The sequence below is a fragment of the Copidosoma floridanum genome, unplaced genomic scaffold, assembly GCF_036245765.1.
Source record: "Copidosoma floridanum isolate Cflo_tuat_1 unplaced genomic scaffold, Cflo_Japanese_pri ptg000001l, whole genome shotgun sequence".
In the NCBI taxonomy this organism is placed as follows: Eukaryota; Metazoa; Arthropoda; class Insecta; order Hymenoptera; family Encyrtidae; genus Copidosoma; species Copidosoma floridanum.
The window spans coordinates 10,563,711-10,585,503 of NW_028321878.1; the positions used below are offsets into that span (position 1 = coordinate 10,563,711).

Sequence of the window (21,793 nt, forward strand, 5' to 3'; positions counted from 1 at the left end):
GTTTCTTCTTTTTTAATAATTCAAATAATGCACCTTATACGAAAAAATTGTTTTCACAAAAACCACTAGAAAAAATTTTTTAGAATGTAAAAAATTTTATTTTTTAAAAGTGAACTTGCTTTTTTGACATGTAAAATGTTCATAAATGCTAAGTAGCAGGTAACTGCTTCAGGTTGACAAGACTTCATCTACCAAATGGTAGCGGGTTAATTGTCAGCCCTGCATACAACACTGGGTCTCCGTGCTACCAGCAGAAGTTCTCAATACTAGCAACATCTGTAAAAATAAAGAAAAAACCATTGCTATAAAATAAATTTCAATTTGTGTGCACTTTGTACAGTACTAAATGGATTCTCAACCTTTGAGTTGTCATCCAGTTATTAAGTAAATATATTTGTAAGTATTTTTTTTTCAAATCAAGTTCAAAAGTAAATTTTTTTTCTAATTTATAATTTATCAACAATTTTAGTAGAAAAAGCTGAAAAACAATTTGTAACATCATAATTTTTATTTCATGACTCTATGTTTCATTAATTCAACACAGAAATTTAATTGTAAATTTTAAATGGGATCAGCACCACAGACCAGCCCTGTGGTTAAAGTCTTTGAAATTTTGCCAGGAACAGTTCAAAGACAAGTGCATCATATCTTTGCTTTAATTAAACTTCAGTAAAATAAAGTCTGGAGTAGGTAATAATGGACACGAGGTGTAATATAAAACTGCACAAATATGAATAAAAATACTTCAAAAGTATAATTGGCAGCTAAAGTGTAAAAGACTGGTAAAAAGAATGTTTTAAGCTTGTTCAGTTCACCTGAATTAACAGCAAAACATCTGTATACAACTTTTAATAATATCAAACTACCAAATTTTCGAGATAAGCATTGCCTTGACTGCTACAAAGAGATTGAAACCTAATGTTGATAAGAGGTAATTGTATAAGTGTGAGATTTGAACCTTGTCTTTCAACCTTGCATAACAATCCACACAAACACAGAATTTTACTAAACTTAGTCATAAATATTACATGTTTCCTTGTGACATCAGACATTTAGTCAATAAAATAAAGAATTTGATTGGAGGAGAGAAAATTACAGAGGTTAAGCTTAGCTGAAATCAGTTTAAAACAATACAGAGGTGTCTCGATCAAATAGAAATCTTGGGATGCTACAACACGTTGTTTTTTCCGACTCCCTAAGCATCATACCAACGACTCTAAACTATTAAAACTTCACAACGAAGTTTATTTTTTCGCTTTCATGAACCCCTACTTCGTGATAACCACGTCAACTAGCAGACCCTTGTAATTCAGAGTGAAATCGCCACGAAAAAGAAGCTCCTCACCACGTAGGTAGAGGTAGACATGCTCAAGCCCATGTGAAGAGCTGCGTGAGCCCGAGTATAGGACGAAAGATACCCACCACCTCCTCTCGGGAAGTCTGATGTTAAGAGAGCGCCCAGCCCTAGTGCAGATATCATATATGATGTATTTACATGCACGTAAGTAAGTGGCCACGGTGGGTCCTTTCAAGTATATCTCCTCCTCCACCTCCTGATGACTTAGACGTCGTCTCCTCGATCTAATATCACTCACAACACCCACGTATGCACTCAAAGTTCAAGGCTGCTCCGATTATCCATGCAATAGCAACACACAAGGTTTCTCACGGCACTTATATATATATATGTATGTATACGTGTATACAGAGAGTCGATAGCCGAACGAACACGCGTCTCTTTGCGAGCTGCTGCAGGGCAACCGAGAGAGAAAACATACACTCAAGTAATGTACACCTCTTTACACATTAATCAGTTGTAGTAAGTATTAGGGTGTGCGGAACAATTATACGAGCTATCTATCCAGGTTAAGAAAAGTACAGCTTCCTCGTGTTTTCTCTCTCTCTCTCTCTCTCCACACACTTTTTCCACTACAGGACTACCTATAGGTATTAGGTAGTTGGTACCTTATACCAACATATAAGTAGGTAGGTGCACACACACACTGCACAAGCACTGGGGGGAATGTTTTGTGGGCCACGAGAGCAATAAGTGTATCGAGGATTATGACACGCACTGCGAGGAGCAAGCTCCCCGGTCACCACCGAGGTTGTTTTTTTTTTTCTCCAATTTTTATTCGTGTTCTATTTCTTTCTGCTCAAAACTCACGGGGACGGAAGACGGAACAGTATTATTTCGGCAAAGTATATAGCAGCGGTATATAAAAACAGTACAGCGTACGACCATTCAACATGGCGTTCTGGCGCTCCGGCCGACAGCGGCGGGGTTATTATAGCTAGTGCCGTCCCCACCGCTCGGCGACGCTCGGCGACGCTCGTCTCTCTTTCGTGTGTTGTCGGATGCGCGCGGGCGGTGCGTGTTAGGTACACGTATGCCGTTTCGACGATTACAGGAGAAGACGGGGCGAGTTGGTACACTTTTCACGTTTTCGTTTGTGTCCAATGTACTTAGTACTCCAATGAGAAATAAAAAATTTTGATTGTTCCGTCGATGGTGTTTTCAAAAGGATCATCGATACTGTATATCTGGGAAATTTTTTCGTTAGTTTAAACAAATTTTCATTGCGCGGTCGTTTTAAATCGAGCGGTGCGATTGTCTTCACTCGAGTTTCATGATAATTGCACCACGGATTTATTATGAGGTTCGTCTAAACCCCCCTTTGGTTAAGTTCTAGAACCAAAAAACAACAAAAAACACGCGTTCACGAGACCAAAAGTCCGAGTCGATCGGTTCTAGAACCAATTTCTCGCGAACGCGTGTTTTTTTTATGTTTTTTGGTCCCAGACCACCAAAGGGGGGTTTGAACGAACCCAATGCCTTATTTTTACAGCTCGCGAGCTTTTGCGGTTTTCTCGTTGTATGCGCATAGTTTTGGGGAGAAATCAGCAACAACCGACTTGTACATATATATATTTTATTCATACGATTCGTCAAGTATTAAACTCGGGTAAATCGGATGTTATTTTTTTTTATTGTTTTTTGTTAATGCCACGAAATCTATAGATCACGACTGAGTGAAAGATTAGCTTCACACGGCTCCATCTAAACATTTTTTTAGGTCTTCGGGCAGAAATAGTAGTTTTCTTCGGTTAAGTGCCATCGTCTCCGGGGGTATTTTGCGCAAGGAAGCCACGGAGCGATGGCGAATCCTATTTTTCCTACCAAGGGCATACCCGACCCCCAAAAACGCCCAAGGTCGGAAAAATATTATACGCGACTCGGGCGCTCATGTTTAAACTTTGTGCCCTATGGTGACGTAATGTACCATTTCCGACCTTGGGCGTTTTTGAGGGTCGGGTATGCCCTTGGTAGGAAAAATAGGATTCGCCATCGCTTCGTGGCTAACTTACGCAAAATACCCCCGGAGACGATGGCACTTATCCGACGAAAACGACCATTTCTTACCATGGGCTCAAAGTGCAAACTGCCGCTTTGTACCCTCGAGTCACACTTTGCGCCCTTGTAATTACTTTTGGCCTACGCGGGCAGCAAGGTTTTTACGCCCTCCGGGGGGGGGGGAAGTTGCACTTTGGGCTCATGGTAAGAAAAATTTTGACCAGTTGGTCTTGCGGACTACAAATGTTCCAAATTTCTATGATGTCATCCCTGCACCAACGTGCCCCGTTCTTCCGTATGCGCGGTAAGCGCGTGTGAACACAATGTACATACCTACGTATTGCAACATTTGATAAGGAATTTGGAGCTTATACAGTTGCACATGATTAAGATATAATAGACAAAGCCTCGAACAAAGCGGCACACGTACATACACAAGCGTGTATATATTTAACGGACGGTGATTTGACGACCCCCTTGTAGGTGTACTATCTATTCATTTTCTTGATACTTATACATTTTTCTTTTTTTTTTTTTTTTCTTTATCATATTTTCGTAATGGGCATAGTTTGGAGGCGAAAACACATTGTTCAAGGAATCGAAGCGCATACCGGTTGCACACGTTAAAGTTAGAAAAAGCGGCACACGTACATACACAATCATATAGATATTTAACGGACAGTGATTTGACGATTCTTTCAAGAACTATTATCTAGTTATTTTCTTGATAATACATTTTTTTTTTTTCTTTATCATATTTTCGAAATGGGCATAGTTTGGAGGCGAAAACACATTGTCCAAGGAATCGAAGCGCATACCGGTTGCACACGTTAAAGTTAGACAAAGCCGCACACGTACATACACAATCCTATAGATATTTAACGGACAGTGATTTGACGATTCTTTCAAGAACTATTATCTATTCATTTTCTTGATAATACATTTTTTTTATCATATTTTCGAAATGGGCATAGTTTGGAGGCGAAAACACATTGTCCAAGGAATCGAAGCGCATACCGGTTGCACACGTTAAAGTTAGACAAAGCCGCACACGTACATACACAATCCTATACATATTTAACGGACAGTGATTTGACGATTCTTTCAAGAACTATTATCTAGTTATTTTCTTGATAATACATTTTTTTTTTTTTCTTTATCATATTTTCGAAATGGGCATAGTTTGGAGGCGAAAACACATTGTCCAAGGAATCGAAGCGCATATACCGATTGCACACGTTACAGTTAGATAAAGCCGCACGCGCGTGCACACGGACGTACACAAGCATATGTATGTTTAACGACCAGTAATTTGACGATTCCCTCAAAAACTATTATCTAGTTATTTTCCTGATTTCACTTTTTCCTTATCATAAAATATCGCTGAAGAGCCGAAAAAAATACGTGCATTTGGTCACGTACACTTTCTTTTTTTTTTTTTTTTTTTTTTTTTTTTTAATCACAAACGTGGACTCTGTTATAATTGTAAAATAGTTGTCGATACCACCGGACGTCGACTAATTAAAAAACTTAAACGAGCGATAAACTTACACGCGCCAGAACCGATATGTGATGAAACGCATTGCTCCCAATTTTCCTGATATACTATTCGTACATATATATGATATTATGTGTGTGCGGGGGTGCGTTCGTCTATTGCACGATAAATGAAATTATTGCAGGGGTTGGTATTTGTCGAGTTAAGTGTACCTATGATGTATAGTGTATCACACAAGTCGGGTATTAATACAATAGAGTGCACATTATGGGTAGGTCTACACCACTTGGGAGGAGCAAGCAGGGGTTGATATCTAAAAGGGGGAGGGAGGGACCGTGTGGCTTTTCTTCAAACTCAATTGTCCCATTTTACAATGTGTACAGGTACACGCGTTTTCGATATAAGTGATCATCAAGTGCGCCTTGGCAGTCATTATCTTGTTATACCTGCAGTTCGCCAACGGATCATGTACCTGTAGATTCAGTCAATAAATGAAAAAAAAAAAAAAAAAAAAGAAGGGAATGAATGAACGAGGGTGAAAAGATGAATGGACTCGGTATATACATATACAGGTGCAGCGTATGTGGGATTATACAATAGACTGTATAGCAAGGGGACTACTTTAATCTGCTACGGTTCATCCTACAACCTTCTTGCCTTGCTTCGAAGTTTAGTTCCTCTTTTCGTAGCAATGGATAAGTAAGTTGTGCGTTTGGGACAAGGGAGGAAAAAATATTTATGTTTTGGTATGCGTAAGTGAGACATTTCGTGCTGGAAATCTTCATGTGTCCTTCAAAAAATAAACAATAGTTGTTTAGACGAACCTTTGGGGTTTTAAAGGACACAAGAGGTCAGGACTTTGGACCCTTTTTACCTAATTTTAAGGATTACTTTCAGGTTTTTTTTTTCAAATTAAAAATTAATGAAAATTATTTCCCCGTCCCTGAAGAAAGTACCATTTTCTTGAGCGACGAAAGTGACATTATTTCTTGGATAAAAAAAAAGTCCTAAGCACGAATTTCTTTCTCATTTCTGAAGTTTCTTGATATGAAAAAAAATCTTTCTCCCAAAACGTTTTCTTTTTTTTAATTTTGAGTGATTGTTTGAATTTCAATTGGAGAATTTTTTCATGGAATTACTCGTGTAATGGTACTCTCATGGTGTACAAGGATGTGGGCGATGTTGCCAAAGTAAGTTTTGAAAATGTGAGTGAATGCGGGGGAGGAAGAAAGGGTAGAAAAAATCTTAGTTGAGGCCAGTGGTAATGGTATAAGAACCGGTACAACACCACCTATGACACGTCCCCTTGCTCTTTTGCTCGTCCCATTCGGATTTTTTTTCCCCCTGTTCACTTATCAAAGCATCACAGAGCACCAGAGCGCGGGAAACGTTTGCTCCCGCGCACACCGGCACGATTTATACATATATAGGCAAGTGTAAGTACAACGTCATCGTTTCTCTCATCTCTTTCTTACTTTCTTTCTTACTCCCTTGCTCCCACAAAAACTTGCTCCTTTCTTTCTACTCGAAATCCAAGGCTTTTTTTGAGACAGACATGTATACGTATATAAATGATACGGAGAGTAGAGGTGGTGGGGCGGGGATTAAGGTGTGTGTTGGTTATTTTTTTTTTTTTTTGGACAGTGGTTGCCTTGGTAGGGGTCTATGACCCCTTGGGCTCACGGTTCTACTTATTTTGAGGTCAAACCCTTGGAGTTAATTGGTACAAAGACATCCCTTTTTCGTCCCAATTCTCAAGTGATCTGGTTATTGTGTTTTTAAATCATGGTTTTCGTGATCTGTGGTTGATAACCAAATATTAATTTACAGACATGAAGTATTTGTTATTATCAAGCATGTACACATTTATTAGCAATAAATCAGTGTTTTTTTTTCATTTGTTCATTTGTGGAAAATGTTTCATAGAGCTTATACTTCACTGCTGATTTTACTTGTAAATTATGTTTATATGTTTATATTATTGAGAATGTGTACTATTTTCAGTGTAATTTGTTTGTATGATCACAAATCTTGTGGAAGAAGAAAGGTACATCATCGATTACAGGCATAGTATTTTTAACCCGATATCTTAGATGAACTTGACTTGAGAAAACTAACTTACTAAAAATTTATTGTATTTTTGCAAACATTTACAAGAGATGATTAATAATTTCAAGTATAAGAAAAACAGTTGAAATTGTTTGACAATATTAGCCAAACATGGTTAGGCAGAAGCAAAGAAACGAGTACAAGCTTAAGTGTGAGCTTGCAAATGTAAATTCTATTTATTTTCAATGGCTGGTTACGATTTTGAATAGTAATTTTTCAAGTAAAAAAGTATTTGCAGCTGAAAACTGAAGTTCTTGTATGCCAAGTGAAATGAAAGTGAGTTGTTGACAACACCATTTTCGAGGTTAGGAATACTGATGTATGAAAATGATCAATTAGTTAAGCAAAAAGTGACATAGTTCAACAAAAGAATGTGGTTTTTGATAAAAAGCAGGATAACAATCGAACAATACGTACACTGATTAGTTAGAAACATGGAAGATCGTGATCAATGGTCTTGTTTGCAATGATCCAAGGTAACAAAACAGTACCTACAAACTAGCATCACGTTTAAGCAAACTTGCTTTTTTCCTCAACTTACTTTTCAACAGAAGTACAACACCAAGTACTGCGGAGTCAACAATGTTTACACAACGTTCAATGAACTTGAGATCAATGAAGAAACACTGAACTGCTCACTGAACTTGCTCTCCAAATGAGTGACTTTGGGGAGCTAATCGGCACTAGACACGCACGTCAGAAGAAAAAGTTCGTGCCAGAGTCGTGTCATTTTGTACACCTTGGCATTGTCCGATTAAACGTCAAGGAACACTTTCTACAAAACCTCAATGAAAATTGAATTAAGTAAGTTGTATAGCTACAACAACAATTCAAGTTTGACCGTCAACTGGTGTATAGAGAAAAAGTGCAATGTATACACACAAAATGTCACATATATACACCAGTTAAAACACAACACGTGGCAACGTCGCAAAACACACTCCAGCAGAAGATTCGAAGTTCCGAACGGCGGAGAGGCCGGAGAGGGAAAAGGGAAGAGTGAGAGAGAAAACTATCTCTCTGAGCATGTGAGCATCAGCGCCGCAATACAACGGAGAGAGAAAACTGTACTGTGGAAGTGTGGAACGTGGGGTGCCGACGATTCACGCGCAGGGATAGGTAAATCTATAGTCAGGAGGTATTTACGACACGTCACGTGCATTAGAGGTGAGTCCATCAGCCACCGAACTGATCAACCAATCAGGACGTTGGATCTTGCGACCTTCCATCTTGCATTTTCTACCAATAAGAGCAGAGAGCGCGTGGTTCGGTTAGAGCATATATAATATTCTTGGCGTCTGCTGCGCGATGTAAATAATTGAACTTATTGTGTAAGTCTTCAGTGCGTGCACTTGTAAATATAGGATTATTATGACTGGATGTACTGTAAAAAAGTGTAAAAATCGCAGCGAAAATGTTACTGGTAAATCAGTGCAATTTTTCACATTTCCAAAAAATTCAGAAGTGGCAAAAAAATGGGCAGAAGCATGTAATATGAAGGTTATCCCAAAGAACGGTATGTGATTAATTCTCGATGTATGTTTTTAAAATATTAGATTAAGGGAAGTTAATAAAAAACTTATTTCTGATACTAAACGTTCTCATCAGAAAAAAAAGATTATGAAATTTGTTCGTTAAAAATTATTTTAAGTTAATATTGTTGGATATTGTCTCATTGATACAAAAATAGTTATATATTTATTTGATTAATAAATAGGTAATTAGATTACTAATTTTCATTATTCATTATCACTACTTCATGTTTCTAAAATTTTTTTGTTCATCGTCAACTACAAGTCACAACCGAACCACGCGCTCTCTGCTCTCATTGGTAGAAAATGCAAGATGGAAGGTCGCAAGATCCAACGTCCTGATTGGTTGATCAGTTCGGTGGCTGATGGACTCACCTGTGTATTTTATATAATTTATGTCATTTATGTAATAAATAACACGGGTTTCACAAAAGTGAATTTTTGGTTATGAAAACTTAATAAAATATATGTATATGCTCGTGTACTAATTAAAAATTTATAGTTGCTTGTAAAAGAAGTATAAAATCGATCATACACTTTCAATACAACGTTGTTTTTTCTGCTGTGTCTGTTAGTAAAGTTAAAATTGTACCCAGATTTTAAGATAATGAATCCAGAAAGGTAAGATATTTTAAAATAAATATTCCTTTTCACATTTATACGTCAACTAGGAAGTGTTTTTGTAATTTTCCCTAAATTAATTTGTTTGCCATTTAGAAAAAATAGTATTTTCGCGATACGTGTCGTAAATTCACTAAATGTAATAAACTCATTTTTTATGACGTGTCGTAAATTAAATTTACGACGTGACATAAATGACACGCTCATCCCTGTTCACACGCCAGGGTGGGGATGTATAGCGCACTAGCACTAGCACACCTTCTTCTAGACTCGCAGCTGTTGCACCAGCTGACGTCCCTTTTAGACACCGTCACCCAATCTTTGGCACGTGATGTGCAACATGACGTTGGACTTGGTATTGTTACTTTATAAGAATACACAGGTTTAAGAGCCAAGGGTGATGGAACTCATGGAACACGATGGAGCGAAGAGCGGAGCGTAAAACCGAAAACGGCGGCAATGGTTTGTGGCTGCGCGTCGACTGCTTGAAAACCGCGCATGTGACCCAAGGATGATCGAAAATCTAAATCAACCGCAACTCCCAGTATAATTGAGGAACCTTATAATACATGGATTTACAAAATAATTTTATCATATTTCATTTTGGTAAAAAGTTATGTAGTGAATAAAGTCATGTCATGTCAATTTTATAAACCAGCCGCAACATAAACCAACATATAGAAAATAAAATGTTTTGCTGCTAAAGTGCCATTTGCGGCAAGATTAAAATTTATCTTCTACTCGAAATTCGACCTTAAAAAAATGAATCGACGGTCGATTTTCAAGTAAAAGATAAACTCTAATCTTGCCACAAATAGCGTTTTCTTGAACAATTTTTTATTTTCTATCTGTAGGTTAAAGTTGCGGTTGGTTTATAAAATTGACTATATGGTACTACTGCACTACTTTAATTACTACATAACTCTTTACCAAAATAAAACATGACAAAAATATTTACAGTCTCAACAAATCATAATGTATCTCATTTTTTACGAAAATGGCGGCTGGTTTAAATTTTTGACTACCCTCGGGCCTCAGCTCTGCTGCACATATACGTATACTCATTAAAAAATATATATGATAGGCGCATCCACATGTCGGTTCGCGTTCCTGTGCTTCGTTCATCGAACTCTCTTATTTTGCACCATATATATCATATAGCTTTACCTATAACCGCCTGCACCGCATTGACCGAATGAGTATCCGTAGTTCCGTGTAATCGCCGGTAAAGAGCAAAAGCATGTGTAATACAAATAAGTACATACACCTGTGGACCTGTGTCGTATATATTGTTTGTATGTATGTGCAAATTTGCGTAAAAGCGTTTAAACATTAAAGACTTGGTTGAAATTCGTTGCGGTTGTTGTTTCTAAAAACGGAGACTGTAAGTTTGGCTTTGTAGTGCCAAGTTTTGTTCATTTGATAACTCGTGGAAGTGTGCGAATGTAGTCAGTGACCGAAGAACTCGTATTTTGTTTCTTTCGCCCTCTAGTTATACGAACAAAACGTTAGTTGTTGCAGAATGGAATAAACAGGAAAGTAACGAGACAACGTTATCTTGGGTTATGTTGGAAAAGTACATTCTGCATTAAGATTAAAAGAAACACGAACTTTCCGTGTACTTTTGCAAGGGGGAATTTTATTTATCTCCTAGTAACCTAGCAATCGTTCTGTACGAGTGTGTTGAGAGTTATCGAGTTGCTTGCTATTTTCAAACAATTCTTCCGAAAGAGGCTTTTTGTTCTTGAAGAAAGTAAGTAAAAAACCCGTCATCTCGGTTGTATACCGCAGTCAAACCAAATAAATAAATCTCAAATTATAGGCATCAACGCGGGAGAAGCAAAAGTTTGAAACCTCTAATGTACTTATAGGAACGAATGAGAAAGGAGGAAGATGTTATCTCGTACAAACGTAAAAATGACTCATGGATTGCAGCAACGCGAAAGAGAGAGAGGAGTACCTGCAGTCATCATAATTAATCATCCTTGCACTTGGACCAACTGGCCGTCATTCTTCGTGAACCTGAACCTTCTCGTGTAAGTACATAAGTAACGGGCAAACGCTAGACAGTGTGTCTATCTACGTGAAAACCGGTAGTAGGTCATAAGGAGATTTTATCCCCGTGTTTTGTGTACTTATTTACAGCGTGGAATGTATATATCGTTCATCTTCTCTGCACCCGTTTGATACTGTACACCTTCTTCAAAGTTTTCCCCTACACCGGAGAGATAAGACTACCGTGGTAGAAAGAAAGAAGAGATAAGAGAGTCCGCGCGGAATTTCCGAATTGCAATGCCTCCCTCCCACAAGCCATGCGTAAGTTTGAGCATTTGACATATCTTTCTCCCTACATCCTTTCGTTCGTTCTCTTTCTCAATAATAAATAGCAACAAAATTTTACTAACAAAACCTCCCAGGCCTTCATAACCTCAACTCCAAGACCGTAACAACACTGTTTAACAGAGAGCTCGTGAGAAAAATCGCTTCGAGAATCTTAATTCTTTTTTTTGACTCATGAATAATCGCGCTCTCCTTTCTTTTAAATCATACAAGTGCATCAGGGACTTATGGTCAAGAAAAAGGAACAGGGGACGTTCATGCATGCGTACTTTACTGGATTTCGGGTGCGAGATCCATACCACACAACAGGACTTGGATTTAGCCATGCACCTGCTTGTCATCTCATCTCACTCATTGATTTACTATTATATAAATATCGTGTTAACTCATGTTACCTACTCTACCAAATGCACTTTCCGTAGCTTTGCTTTTGATTGCACGTAAATGTATTTGTTTTTTTTAATTTTTAAATAAATTCCGGCTTCACTGAAACTTGGTGCAGTATTTCACCAGGCTACAATTGTCGGACACTAAACTATATAAGTATACAACAACGTTCACGGTTATACATTTGCACGAGATACGAGAAAAAGGGGACTGGAGTTTTCCTTTGTTTTCAAGTCACGAGCATGTGTATACATGAGTGTTTGTTTCCTCGAAAATTTTCTGACCTACTTGTTTTTTTAATTTTGTTTTGCGTACCGTGTGTAACATCTTCGAATGACCTTGCCATTTTGTACTATTATAATAACGATTGTAGTTGACACGCGTCAGCAAAGGGTGACACTTTGTGTATACAAGTGTGTGGATAAGAGAAAAAGAGAGCTGGAAAGTCAAAGGAGCTTAGTGCAGAATGAGGGTGAGAGAAAATTATTTGGCTTTACACTCTCCCTACCTATACTGATTCTGGAATCTCTGCAATGCGCGCAAGCCTCTCTCTCTCTCTCGCGTGTGTATGTTTACGTTTAAACCGAACTACGCGATGCGTGTGTATAGCCGGGACGACCGAAAAATGACTTTTCTTGACAGAAAATCGGCCACGACCGACTTTTCGATGGTCACACACGTGTATACACACACTCTCCGCGCTTAGGGAAAAAAAGCCACGCCGCTCATCATCCGTTTCTCTTTTCAGGTCGCGTTCGCATCAACACGCGGAGCTTTACATGTGCTACACCACGCCGGTCTGCCGTGAGCGGCCCAATTGACGATGTAGAGAATAGAAGGCCTTTTAAAATTGGTGGGTCAGGCCCATCGACGAAGAGGGTGTTAATGACAATATTATGTACCGAGAGAGTGAATATTACGATGAAGAAGAAACGTGGAGGTAACCCGACTATTACAGAATGTCGTAAGTATGAGTACTTGAAAACATGATAATAAGGAAAATTCATTGTAGAAAGAAGATTTTGAAAAAGTCTCAATTGATCCAGGGGACCTAAAAGTTTAATCACCTTTCGTCTGTACCAAAGGACGTTCCATTCGTGCCTGAAATTACTGCAAGTTACGTGAAATGTTGAAGTACGGCATCCTGGACGAGTACTGTGCGTGAACAGGTAACGATATTATGCCATATTTAGGTCAGACGTAGGTAAGCGTGTATAATAATGCCGGGAGATGACGAGCACGCACTTGTGTAAGTGTATGTGTCTACGTGGAGGCAAAGCACCGACAGCGCGTGCTGCAGCTGCTGCCCGGTATCGTCGACGCACACCGCACGAAGTACTTATTACTACAAAGTCGTGGTACGCGCGGAGGTGTTCTCGACTCACAACTGAAGCTCACCACAGCTGTAACTACATACTTGGCGGGCCCGTCGCCAACACAAATGTACACGAACTTACGAGAGCGAAAAGGATAAAACATTCTACTCACTAGGTGTGGGTGCGGGTGGATCTATATATATACACCGATATTCACCGATGATAGCTTATGCTCTGCGGCGTTATGTATAACGAAAAGCGCATGCGCCAAAGTTGGAAAGGCCAGGGGCTTTATCTTGGAGAAGTCAAGCGTCCACTTTTAAACGTATTTTGGTCATCTGCACATGTGCAAAAGTTAAATATTGGTTTCTGCACATGCGCGAACAGTGAAAAATGCACCTTTTAACTTTCTTATAATAAAGCCCCTGGGGCTTTATCTTGGAGAAGTCAAGCGTCCACTTTTAAACGTATTTTGGTCATCTGCACATGTGCAGAAGTTAAATATTGGTTTCTGCACATGCGCGAACAGTGAAAAATGCACCTTTTAACTTTCTTAAAATAAAGCCCCTGCTCTGTTCTGTGTGCTTCGATAACAAAACATGGCGATGATGATTATATGTGCCCCTCTACTCTCATACGTGGTAAACTGTAATGTCTCCCACCGACCACCAAGGGTATATACTTATCCGAATGTCTTTTCTCCATGCGATTCTCCGCTCGTTTCATTTGCGGGACAATAATCGCTCGACGAGCCTGCACTATTCATTCGATTCTCGAGAGTCTCCGTTGGGGTTCTACAGTTTTATATCTACTCTCTAGAGTCAAGGACGAGGGAGGTTTAATGATATACCTACTCGGGTACGCAATCTCGCGGATTTTGCGTGTGAATGGCGAGCTGTGGCTTACAGAGTTTGCGCGCGCGTCCTTACCTGCGCGCACACAGAGTCATGAATGAAAAGATTCCTGTTACTTTTTTACGGTTGTTTGTTTGTTTGTTTTTTTTTTTTTTTTTTTTTTTCTTTATTTACTGAATTTATTGATTGTTTGATTGTTACCAGTGCTGAATCGAGAGATCGAGGCAGTAGCAGAACGACAACAACGAGCCCCACGCGCGTGTTGCGGTACTACGCGTTTCTTTTTCTTTTGTTAGTTATTACGTAGAGGTACACGGATGCGCGCAAGGATGGTGACGACGACGATGCGTTCGAGCCGAGGAAGAGGCGAGAATAACTGACGCGTCGCCCGATGCTGTCGGCCATTTTTATACAGGCCTGGGGACTACTCGAGTAAATTGACGAAACGCCCGCTTCGTCACGTAGGCACTTGATGTTCGAGAAACTTCCATTGCTTGCGGGGAATAATGGCACCTGTATTGTGGGAAAAATATTATTCATTTAGCCATTGTGCTTGACACTTCCGTTGATTTAACTCTCTTGCGTTTCAAGAGAGCCGAGCCTCTACATTTTCACCTAATGCATGTATACTAAATCATTACGACGTGTCGATATTTTGCAGGATGTTACACGAAAAATTGTATCATGTGTGTATATATTTATATGCATATGTATACTTGTAAAGTACAACATTAGTGAATAGAGAAAAATAATTTATTATTGAAAGAATGAAATAAAAAAAAAGCAATAATTATGATAATTATTTACTTTTGTCATTGGACGCCGAGCGACAGAGAGATTATACAGAGCATTGATTTTCACAATATTGCGTCAAGTTGTGCTTCCTGTGTGTTTGAGCCCGTTGTTCGATCATCATCATCGTCATCGTCATCATTATTTATAACATTATTTCTCGCGTATCGAACAACTGCGCAACAATAGAGCCAACCAACAGTACAATATGGATGAAAAAAAAGAGCAATTGTTTTTATCTTACAATGGTTCAAGGGTAGAGTCCAAAACAAATTGTACAAACAAATTGTCACACATCGACAAATAAATTTTACAAGAAAACAACAAAAAATAGATGATTTTTTTTTCTTTTTCTGTTTTTTATGTACAAAAATACAACATTACACACACACTCGCGGCCTGCACCTTTGTATACTCGTTACGTGCACCTTGGAAAAAAAATTTCGCCCCAATCGCGCCGACGTCCCCGAACCTTGGGAAAAATCGGCGAGAAAAACACGGGAAAAGGTCACGGCGCGAGTTTATCGCGGCAATTCGGGCTAATCGAGCCGCGAGTCGCGACGACAGCTTGGAAAACCAGGAGCGTCGACGAGACGCGTCAAGATGGCTTCCCGAAACTAATGGAGGCGCGCACCACAGCCCGGACCTCGGGGAGAGACGACGGAGCGGATGGTCAAGACCCGCTGGCCGTCACCCGGGGGGGAGATGTGCCTCGCGGAGGCTCGTCTCCTTGGACACAGGACAAACTTCGTAGGACGCGCTGGCGAACGATGCTCGTCAAATTAAAATATGTATTTTTCTTCGAGTTTACGCGCGCCTCGGCTCTCCCTCTCTTTGGACGCAAGCTCGTAGCCTCTATAGAGACACCTAGACGTGTATACATATGGACATTGGATCGTCCCCCGCGGATGGTACGACTCTCCCGGCTTTTCATTTTACCCGCTTGCCTTGTTTTACACGGGACCCTCGGCGCTGCTGTCAAAATTCCTACCCTCGAAGCTTGCCGCGTTCAACATCTCCGTGTGGTTTTACAAGGGTTCTACAGCGCTGCTGTGGATGACCCGTCGCCCTCCGATTCGAAGCGCTCCGGCCGAAACTACGCTAGTCAGCGTTTCCTGTACACGGCCACCGGTGATTGGCTGCGCTGTGCTGGCGTCCTTGTTTCTGACCAATCGCAGGTGAATCGCGGGGAAACCAGAAGCCGAGGAGCCGTCTCGAGAGCGCGCGAGATTTTTAAAGGGCCCTCCCTTCTGCGGCAACTGATACCACATATAAGATAGGAGCGTGCGAATGTTTGAGGAAGTACCGGTGATTGGAAATACCGATAAACTGATTCGGTTACACAAATGCTGAAAAGTCAAATAAAAGCACCGTAACGTCACTTACGCGAGACTTGTTTACATGGAAATATAAATCGTGACGAGTGCTGGTTTTGATGTTTTGCATCGACTATTTATTTGAATGGCATCAAATGTACGAGTACAATGAAATTACATAACTAGACGAAGTACATGGATTTCAAAAACCGATGCTGCTCTCTTTGGTGCGACGTGAGAAACACACCTCACATGCCTGACTTATCGAAATATCAAGCGTTGGCAGCATGACAAATGAATTTTAATAAAAGTTCAATTTTTTTTTAACTCGTCCGGTTGGATACATTTTCCACAATAACATACATGTTCCATGTGTGCTGATTAAAACAGTACAAGTCAGCGTCTCATGTCCCGGAAGCTTACTATCACTTGGTAAGACAGAAACCTAGAACTAACAGCCAAACAGATTCCCGAGTCTTGTTCGAGAGAGCAGCATCAGTTTTGAATCTTGAGCATATTTTTTTTAAAACACCCGTGACATCAGTATTGTTTGATTGTAATCAAAGCGATCTCTAATGCTACAATTATATCAAGTATATGTATTTTGAAACTACGCCACACGTCGATCCAAAAGAGTCGATGATATGTTTAGCAAATCTTGTATGAAAAGTTCTCCCTGGAAGAGAAAAAACGTGTACTTTCGTTTGAATCTCGACTCTTACCTCGTGAATTCTCGATAAATCCCTGTGGGGGAAGACAAAATATTAGGTATCACAAAGCATCCTCGATACTCTTGCTCTTGCCAAAATCTCAACGAACCATCGGGCATCCAAAGGTTTATCTCTTGAAAGCAAAGCCTTTCCTCCTACTCTTGGTGTCGACGAGCAGCTGCGCCTGTCTCTTGATGGTACTCCTCGACGGTATGTCCTCCTCGTCCTCCGAGGGCTGAGTTTGGGCCGCCGGAGTCGTAACGGTAGGGAACAAGAAAAACAGCGGCCGATCATCGACGCTTACCGACTCTTTTGTCTGCTCCGACGATGCTCCCAGGGACAAGGCTTCCATCTGTGTTCCCAAAAAGTCAACGAAACTTTCAAATGTGACCACCACACGAAAACCCCACCTTGTCGCTGAGCATCTGGTCCAACAGGTCGTTGTACTTGTCCGAGCCACCGATGTTCTCGATGAACTCGTTGACGTTGTTGTTCAGCTCGTCCAGCAGTTCCATCGAATCCGGCACTCCAGTGGTTTCGTCCTCCACAACCACCACACCGTTTTCCTCCTAAAAATAAAACAAATCAAGACTCAACACCGGCGATTTTTTTTTTATGCAGGCTGTACAATCACAAATACGTCGGTCTTCTCGGAGCGGAGTTTTTGGTAAAACGCGTAGAGGAAGCGCCCGATGTTCCTCAGCGACTCCTGGAGCTCCTCCCGCTTCGCCAGCGCGTCTTCCTCCCTGCGTCTCTGCTCCTCTATCTCCCGTTTCAATCGATCTGACTTTTCCGCGGTCCTGAAACAACGACCGAACCCTCAGGTGCAACTATAGCCAGACTTGGGCACAATTAACTCATGGTTTTTTATACTTTTCAAAGGAAACTTTTTTCTTTTTTTTTTCTTAATAAAGTGCAATTGTTTTCGGAGAAAATAGAAAGGAACTTTTCATTCGTCACTAAGTTACAATACTGAAAAAACAAAACGTTTCATTCTTCTAGCCGGTACTTAATTGGAAAACCTTTTGGATATTTAACTAAATGTTCAAATACTTTTTTAAAGACGTTTACCATTTTTTTTTCTTGTCAAAATTTTAATGCATTGGTTTGGCTGGAAAAATGTTCCCAAGTACTGGATTGTAAGTACAAATTACAACATTTTAATCGGCATCAATATAAGCCTTGCGTTTTCAGCAAGAAATTATATTTTTTTTTAATTAAAAAAAAAAAAAGAGTATCCGTGCCCAGCATCGACAATGTATCCCTATTGGCTTACTGGTCGGCGTCCTTGGTCTCGGAGAACTTTTGCATCTCAATCTCGGCAGTGAGCTGCTGCCTCTGCTTCTCGAGCCGCATCTTTTCCTCCTCGGTGACGGCTTGCATCTTCTTCAGCTTCTCCCGAGTCGCCTTCTGGGCCAGAAACCTGTCCAGAACCTCCTCCGTCTTCGACACCCCGGTGGCGTTGCGCAGCTTGACAAACACCTCCTCCAGTCTGTCGATCTCGCTCCGGGGCACGTCCCTTGCCGATTCCGGGGATTCGGGCGCATAGTCGTCGTCGTCCCTCGGCGCGTTGGTTCTCGTCGTCGAGAACATGTGGCGCTCGATGCGCTCGAGCTCGAGTTTGCGCTCCTCCACGCGTTTTCTGTGGGGTGCAATGGGGTGAGTTTTTTTTTTTTTTTTTTTTTTTTTTTCTTTGGGCCCAAATTTTTTCGGGATGCGAGTCTTCACCTGAACTCTTGTATCGCGCTTTCGCGCTCCTTCGACGTTTGCATGGCCTCGATTTCCTGCTTCGTCAGCGCCTCCCTCGTCGCGTCTCTCAGCTCCATTGCCTCCACCTTTACTTTCTGTTTGGAATAAATTGCGTATGCGAAATTTGAGAACGACTCGGTAGTTGCATATAGATACATTTTTCGCTGATCAAAGTGGTTTTTTTTTTCTTAATGGTTAATTTTTTTTTTTTAATTTTCAGTGGCTGCTGTCTTCTATAAATACGATTTTGCCATCGGTATTTTTTTTTCTCGTTTTCGTTCACAGCCTGATTTTAATACCTACCGAGGGATCATTCATCTCTATGACACATTCTGATTTACCGCAGATTTAAAGCCACGCATAAACATTAGGGTGTACTTTTTTCCAAATTCTATTTTTTTAATTTTATATACCTATTGAAATCTCTTGATTACATCCTAAAATTAAAATTCTTAATTTAAATAACATGGGATTTTCAATGACTCCATAAAACAATTTTTTGAACCCCTTCTAATTGTTACGAATTTGCTTAAAAATTATTAAATCACATTGAGTAAAGTTGAAGCTGTTAACTAGATTTTCTAGCGAATTTTTTTTCTTTTTTTTTTTTAATTGTTAAAATTATCAGTTAAAAAATTGAGCATTAAATGAGTCTAAAAAAAAATAAAAATTGTTTACTATATTTTTTTAAAGAATTTTTTTTCTTTTTTATTCAGTTGTTAAAATTATCTTTCAAAAAATTGAGCATTAAATGAGTCCGAAAAAAATCAGTATAAAGTTTCAACTCTACTCAATCTGATTTAATAATTTTCAAACAGATTGATAATCATTGTGTCGATTAAAAAAAAAATGTATTCCTTACGATTATTAAACACCCCTTAGTGATATCAATAAAAAATCAAAATGTACTTGGTAAAACGGTTGATTCAATTTTCATCCAAGTTTTATAATTGGAAAGGAAAAAAAAAATACCTGCAGTCGCTTGATTTCGTTTTCCTGCTCGCGTATGCTCCCCTCCAACTCGTCGAGGCAAGACACGTAAAACGAGGCGTCCATCTTCAGACTCGACCTCACGGATCGGTACTTTTTGCGCACTGTGTCCGCCTCCATCTGCATCACGCCCACTCGGTGCAGCTGATTCTCCAGTTTGACGATTTGCTGGACACAAAAACGTGACTAATAGATGAAAAAAAAAATCTAAACTAAATCATCAGTTCAAAAAACCTTTTTCAATCGCCGGCTCGGCGGCTTGGCTCTGCCGCTCTTCCGCGGCTTCCTGCCCATCAGCTCCTCGTACTTTTGCAACAGCAGCGACAATTGATTTCGATGCTGCGAACGAAATTTCATTTTCACCAGTCGAACCAACGCGCGTCGATTATTGCTCCTCCTTTTTTTCCTACCTTCTCGTTTCTTGTTACGGATTACTCGGAAAAATAAATGGCACAGCCTACCTTTGCCGGGTGGGGAAAAAACCGCGCGATTTCGCGATTCATTAAGACAAATGAAACGCGCATTCCGTCGTCTCGACGCGAAAATCAATTAAAACCGAGTGCCACCGACCTCGTTACTCCCCGAGCCGTGGCCAAGAGGAAAAGGACGTCGAGGGTAAAAAAAAAAGGAAAAGGAAAAGTAAAGGCTCGCGCGCGCATCATCGAAAAACCAAATCCACGCACGCGCTCGCAATGAGAAATGAGGGAAAACGTGCCTTGTTGCTCCGGTATTTGAGCAGGTCGAGTTTCTTGCGCAGGCGAATGTTGTCCTCGTCGATCGTGGCTACGGCCTCCTGGAGGTTCTGCTTCTTCGCGCAGCCGGAAGCCTCGCGTCGTAGCAGAGGTCCAGCACGTTCGCTCGCCTCGACGTCCTGTTGGTGGTTGTGGGCGTTAACAAATACTTTGTTACTTTAATGCGCAAACTATTACGTAAAGGTTTTTTTTTTTCTTTTTCTTTAAGCGTAGTTTTTGCTGATGAGCGTGGGAAATGTTTGATACAGGGTACATGCGATGCATTGAAATTCATGGGTGTGCTTATTTTCGTGTGTGGATTTGACATTCATTAGGGGCGTTTGCAAAAAAAAGTGAGCGAAATGTGCCCTCGTTTAAATTTCAAAACACCCTTCAGGTATATATATTTTATGGTACGAGCGAGCATCTGAGGCATTTCTATTGATGTGGCATTTTTTTGCTAAACTAGACTTGCCGGGTAGATGTAAATTAGATCCGACGATAAAAATCTATTCGCATCAGGCAAACAAAGTTGTCTTACCTGTGGGAGTGGGATATATTTTTAGGGATCTAAATCAATCATAAATCAAATTCAATTTACTTCCGTCGTTGTATCGATCATCGAGTGGTTAAATGAAAACGTTACAGTGTTAGCCTTGGCGAACTCCACTTGAAGCTCCTTCACTTCTTTTTTCAATCGGCCGATGCGCTCGGCGCTCTCCCTCTTCTTTGCGTCGCATTCCTCGAAATTCGCCTTCCGCTGACCCTCTGGAAGAATTGACGCACCACGTATCGTGTATTATACATACAAATTTGGCTAATATACTTTCAAAGAAGGGGCTGTACATCCAACAAATTAAGTATCTGTTTTTAAATATGATTTTTAGAAGATTAAGAATAATTGGTTGACAAAGGAAACTTTGTATAGGTAGTTAACATGTTGAAGAAAAATTCGCTTCCCTTACGAAATTCTTACTTTTTTTAAATTACCAGGTATATTATTGTTATTATTTATCTTATCACAAAAATAAATTGAAGGGGTATACTTTATTCAAACTTGATTTGCGATCTGGTACATGGAGTTTTGAGGTAACATACAAATGTCAACGTAACAAAACAGCTATACAAAAAAAAAAAAATTTATTGAATACAGTAAAGAATAGTCCTCAAAATTGGGATTCAAAGTAGTACAAAGTACTTTAAAAGGACTCCTATGGTTCCCTTCTTGGATCCACCCTTTGACCAGTCAACGTCTTTAACGAGTCATTCCTCAGCGTGAAAGTTCTTTTTTTTTTTTTTTTCTCATTAGTGCAAAAAAACAAGGATGAGACACAAATTGCCACCGTCCCATCGATTCCCACTAAAAGAGCGAACGTGACCAATGCCCGTAAACATCAGCTGACAATTACACAAGTCCTCCGACCGATCTCAGCTCGCGATCCCGTTAAGAAAAAAATTCAGCAGCCCAAAAAGTACCACACGCACACACGATC

The 21,793-nt window shown here is 40.1% G+C and overlaps 2 protein-coding genes across 11 annotated transcripts in view; both read right to left on the bottom strand.

Annotated features, from left to right (window-relative positions):
- LOC106647396 (uncharacterized) overlaps window positions 1-13,244 on the bottom strand; it is a 39,438-nt gene extending 26,194 nt beyond the window's left edge. For 4 of the 10 annotated variants that reach the window (XM_089594524.1, XM_089594548.1, XM_089594540.1 and 1 more), the window contains exons 1-2: window positions 1,423-2,161; window positions 120-276 (exon numbers count right to left, since the gene is read on the bottom strand). In XM_089594524.1, coding sequence (XP_089450650.1) covers window positions 120-130 — 11 coding nt within the window. In that variant the 5' untranslated portion in view covers window positions 131-276; window positions 1,423-2,161. The other 6 variants (XM_089594503.1, XM_089594515.1, XM_089594510.1 and 3 more) reach the window with 6 other exon arrangements.
- A 3,713-nt stretch (window positions 13,245-16,957) lies between these two features.
- On the bottom strand, window positions 16,958-19,731 carry LOC106643154 (Coiled-coil domain containing protein 151). Its single transcript, XM_089589490.1, is given in 6 exon segments — window positions 16,958-17,182; window positions 17,241-17,399; window positions 17,471-17,630; window positions 18,080-18,472; window positions 18,559-18,674; window positions 19,552-19,731. Coding segments are annotated over 6 exon segments (1,197 nt in total). The 5' UTR covers window positions 19,696-19,731.
- Between the last annotated feature and the right edge of the window lie 2,062 nt (window positions 19,732-21,793).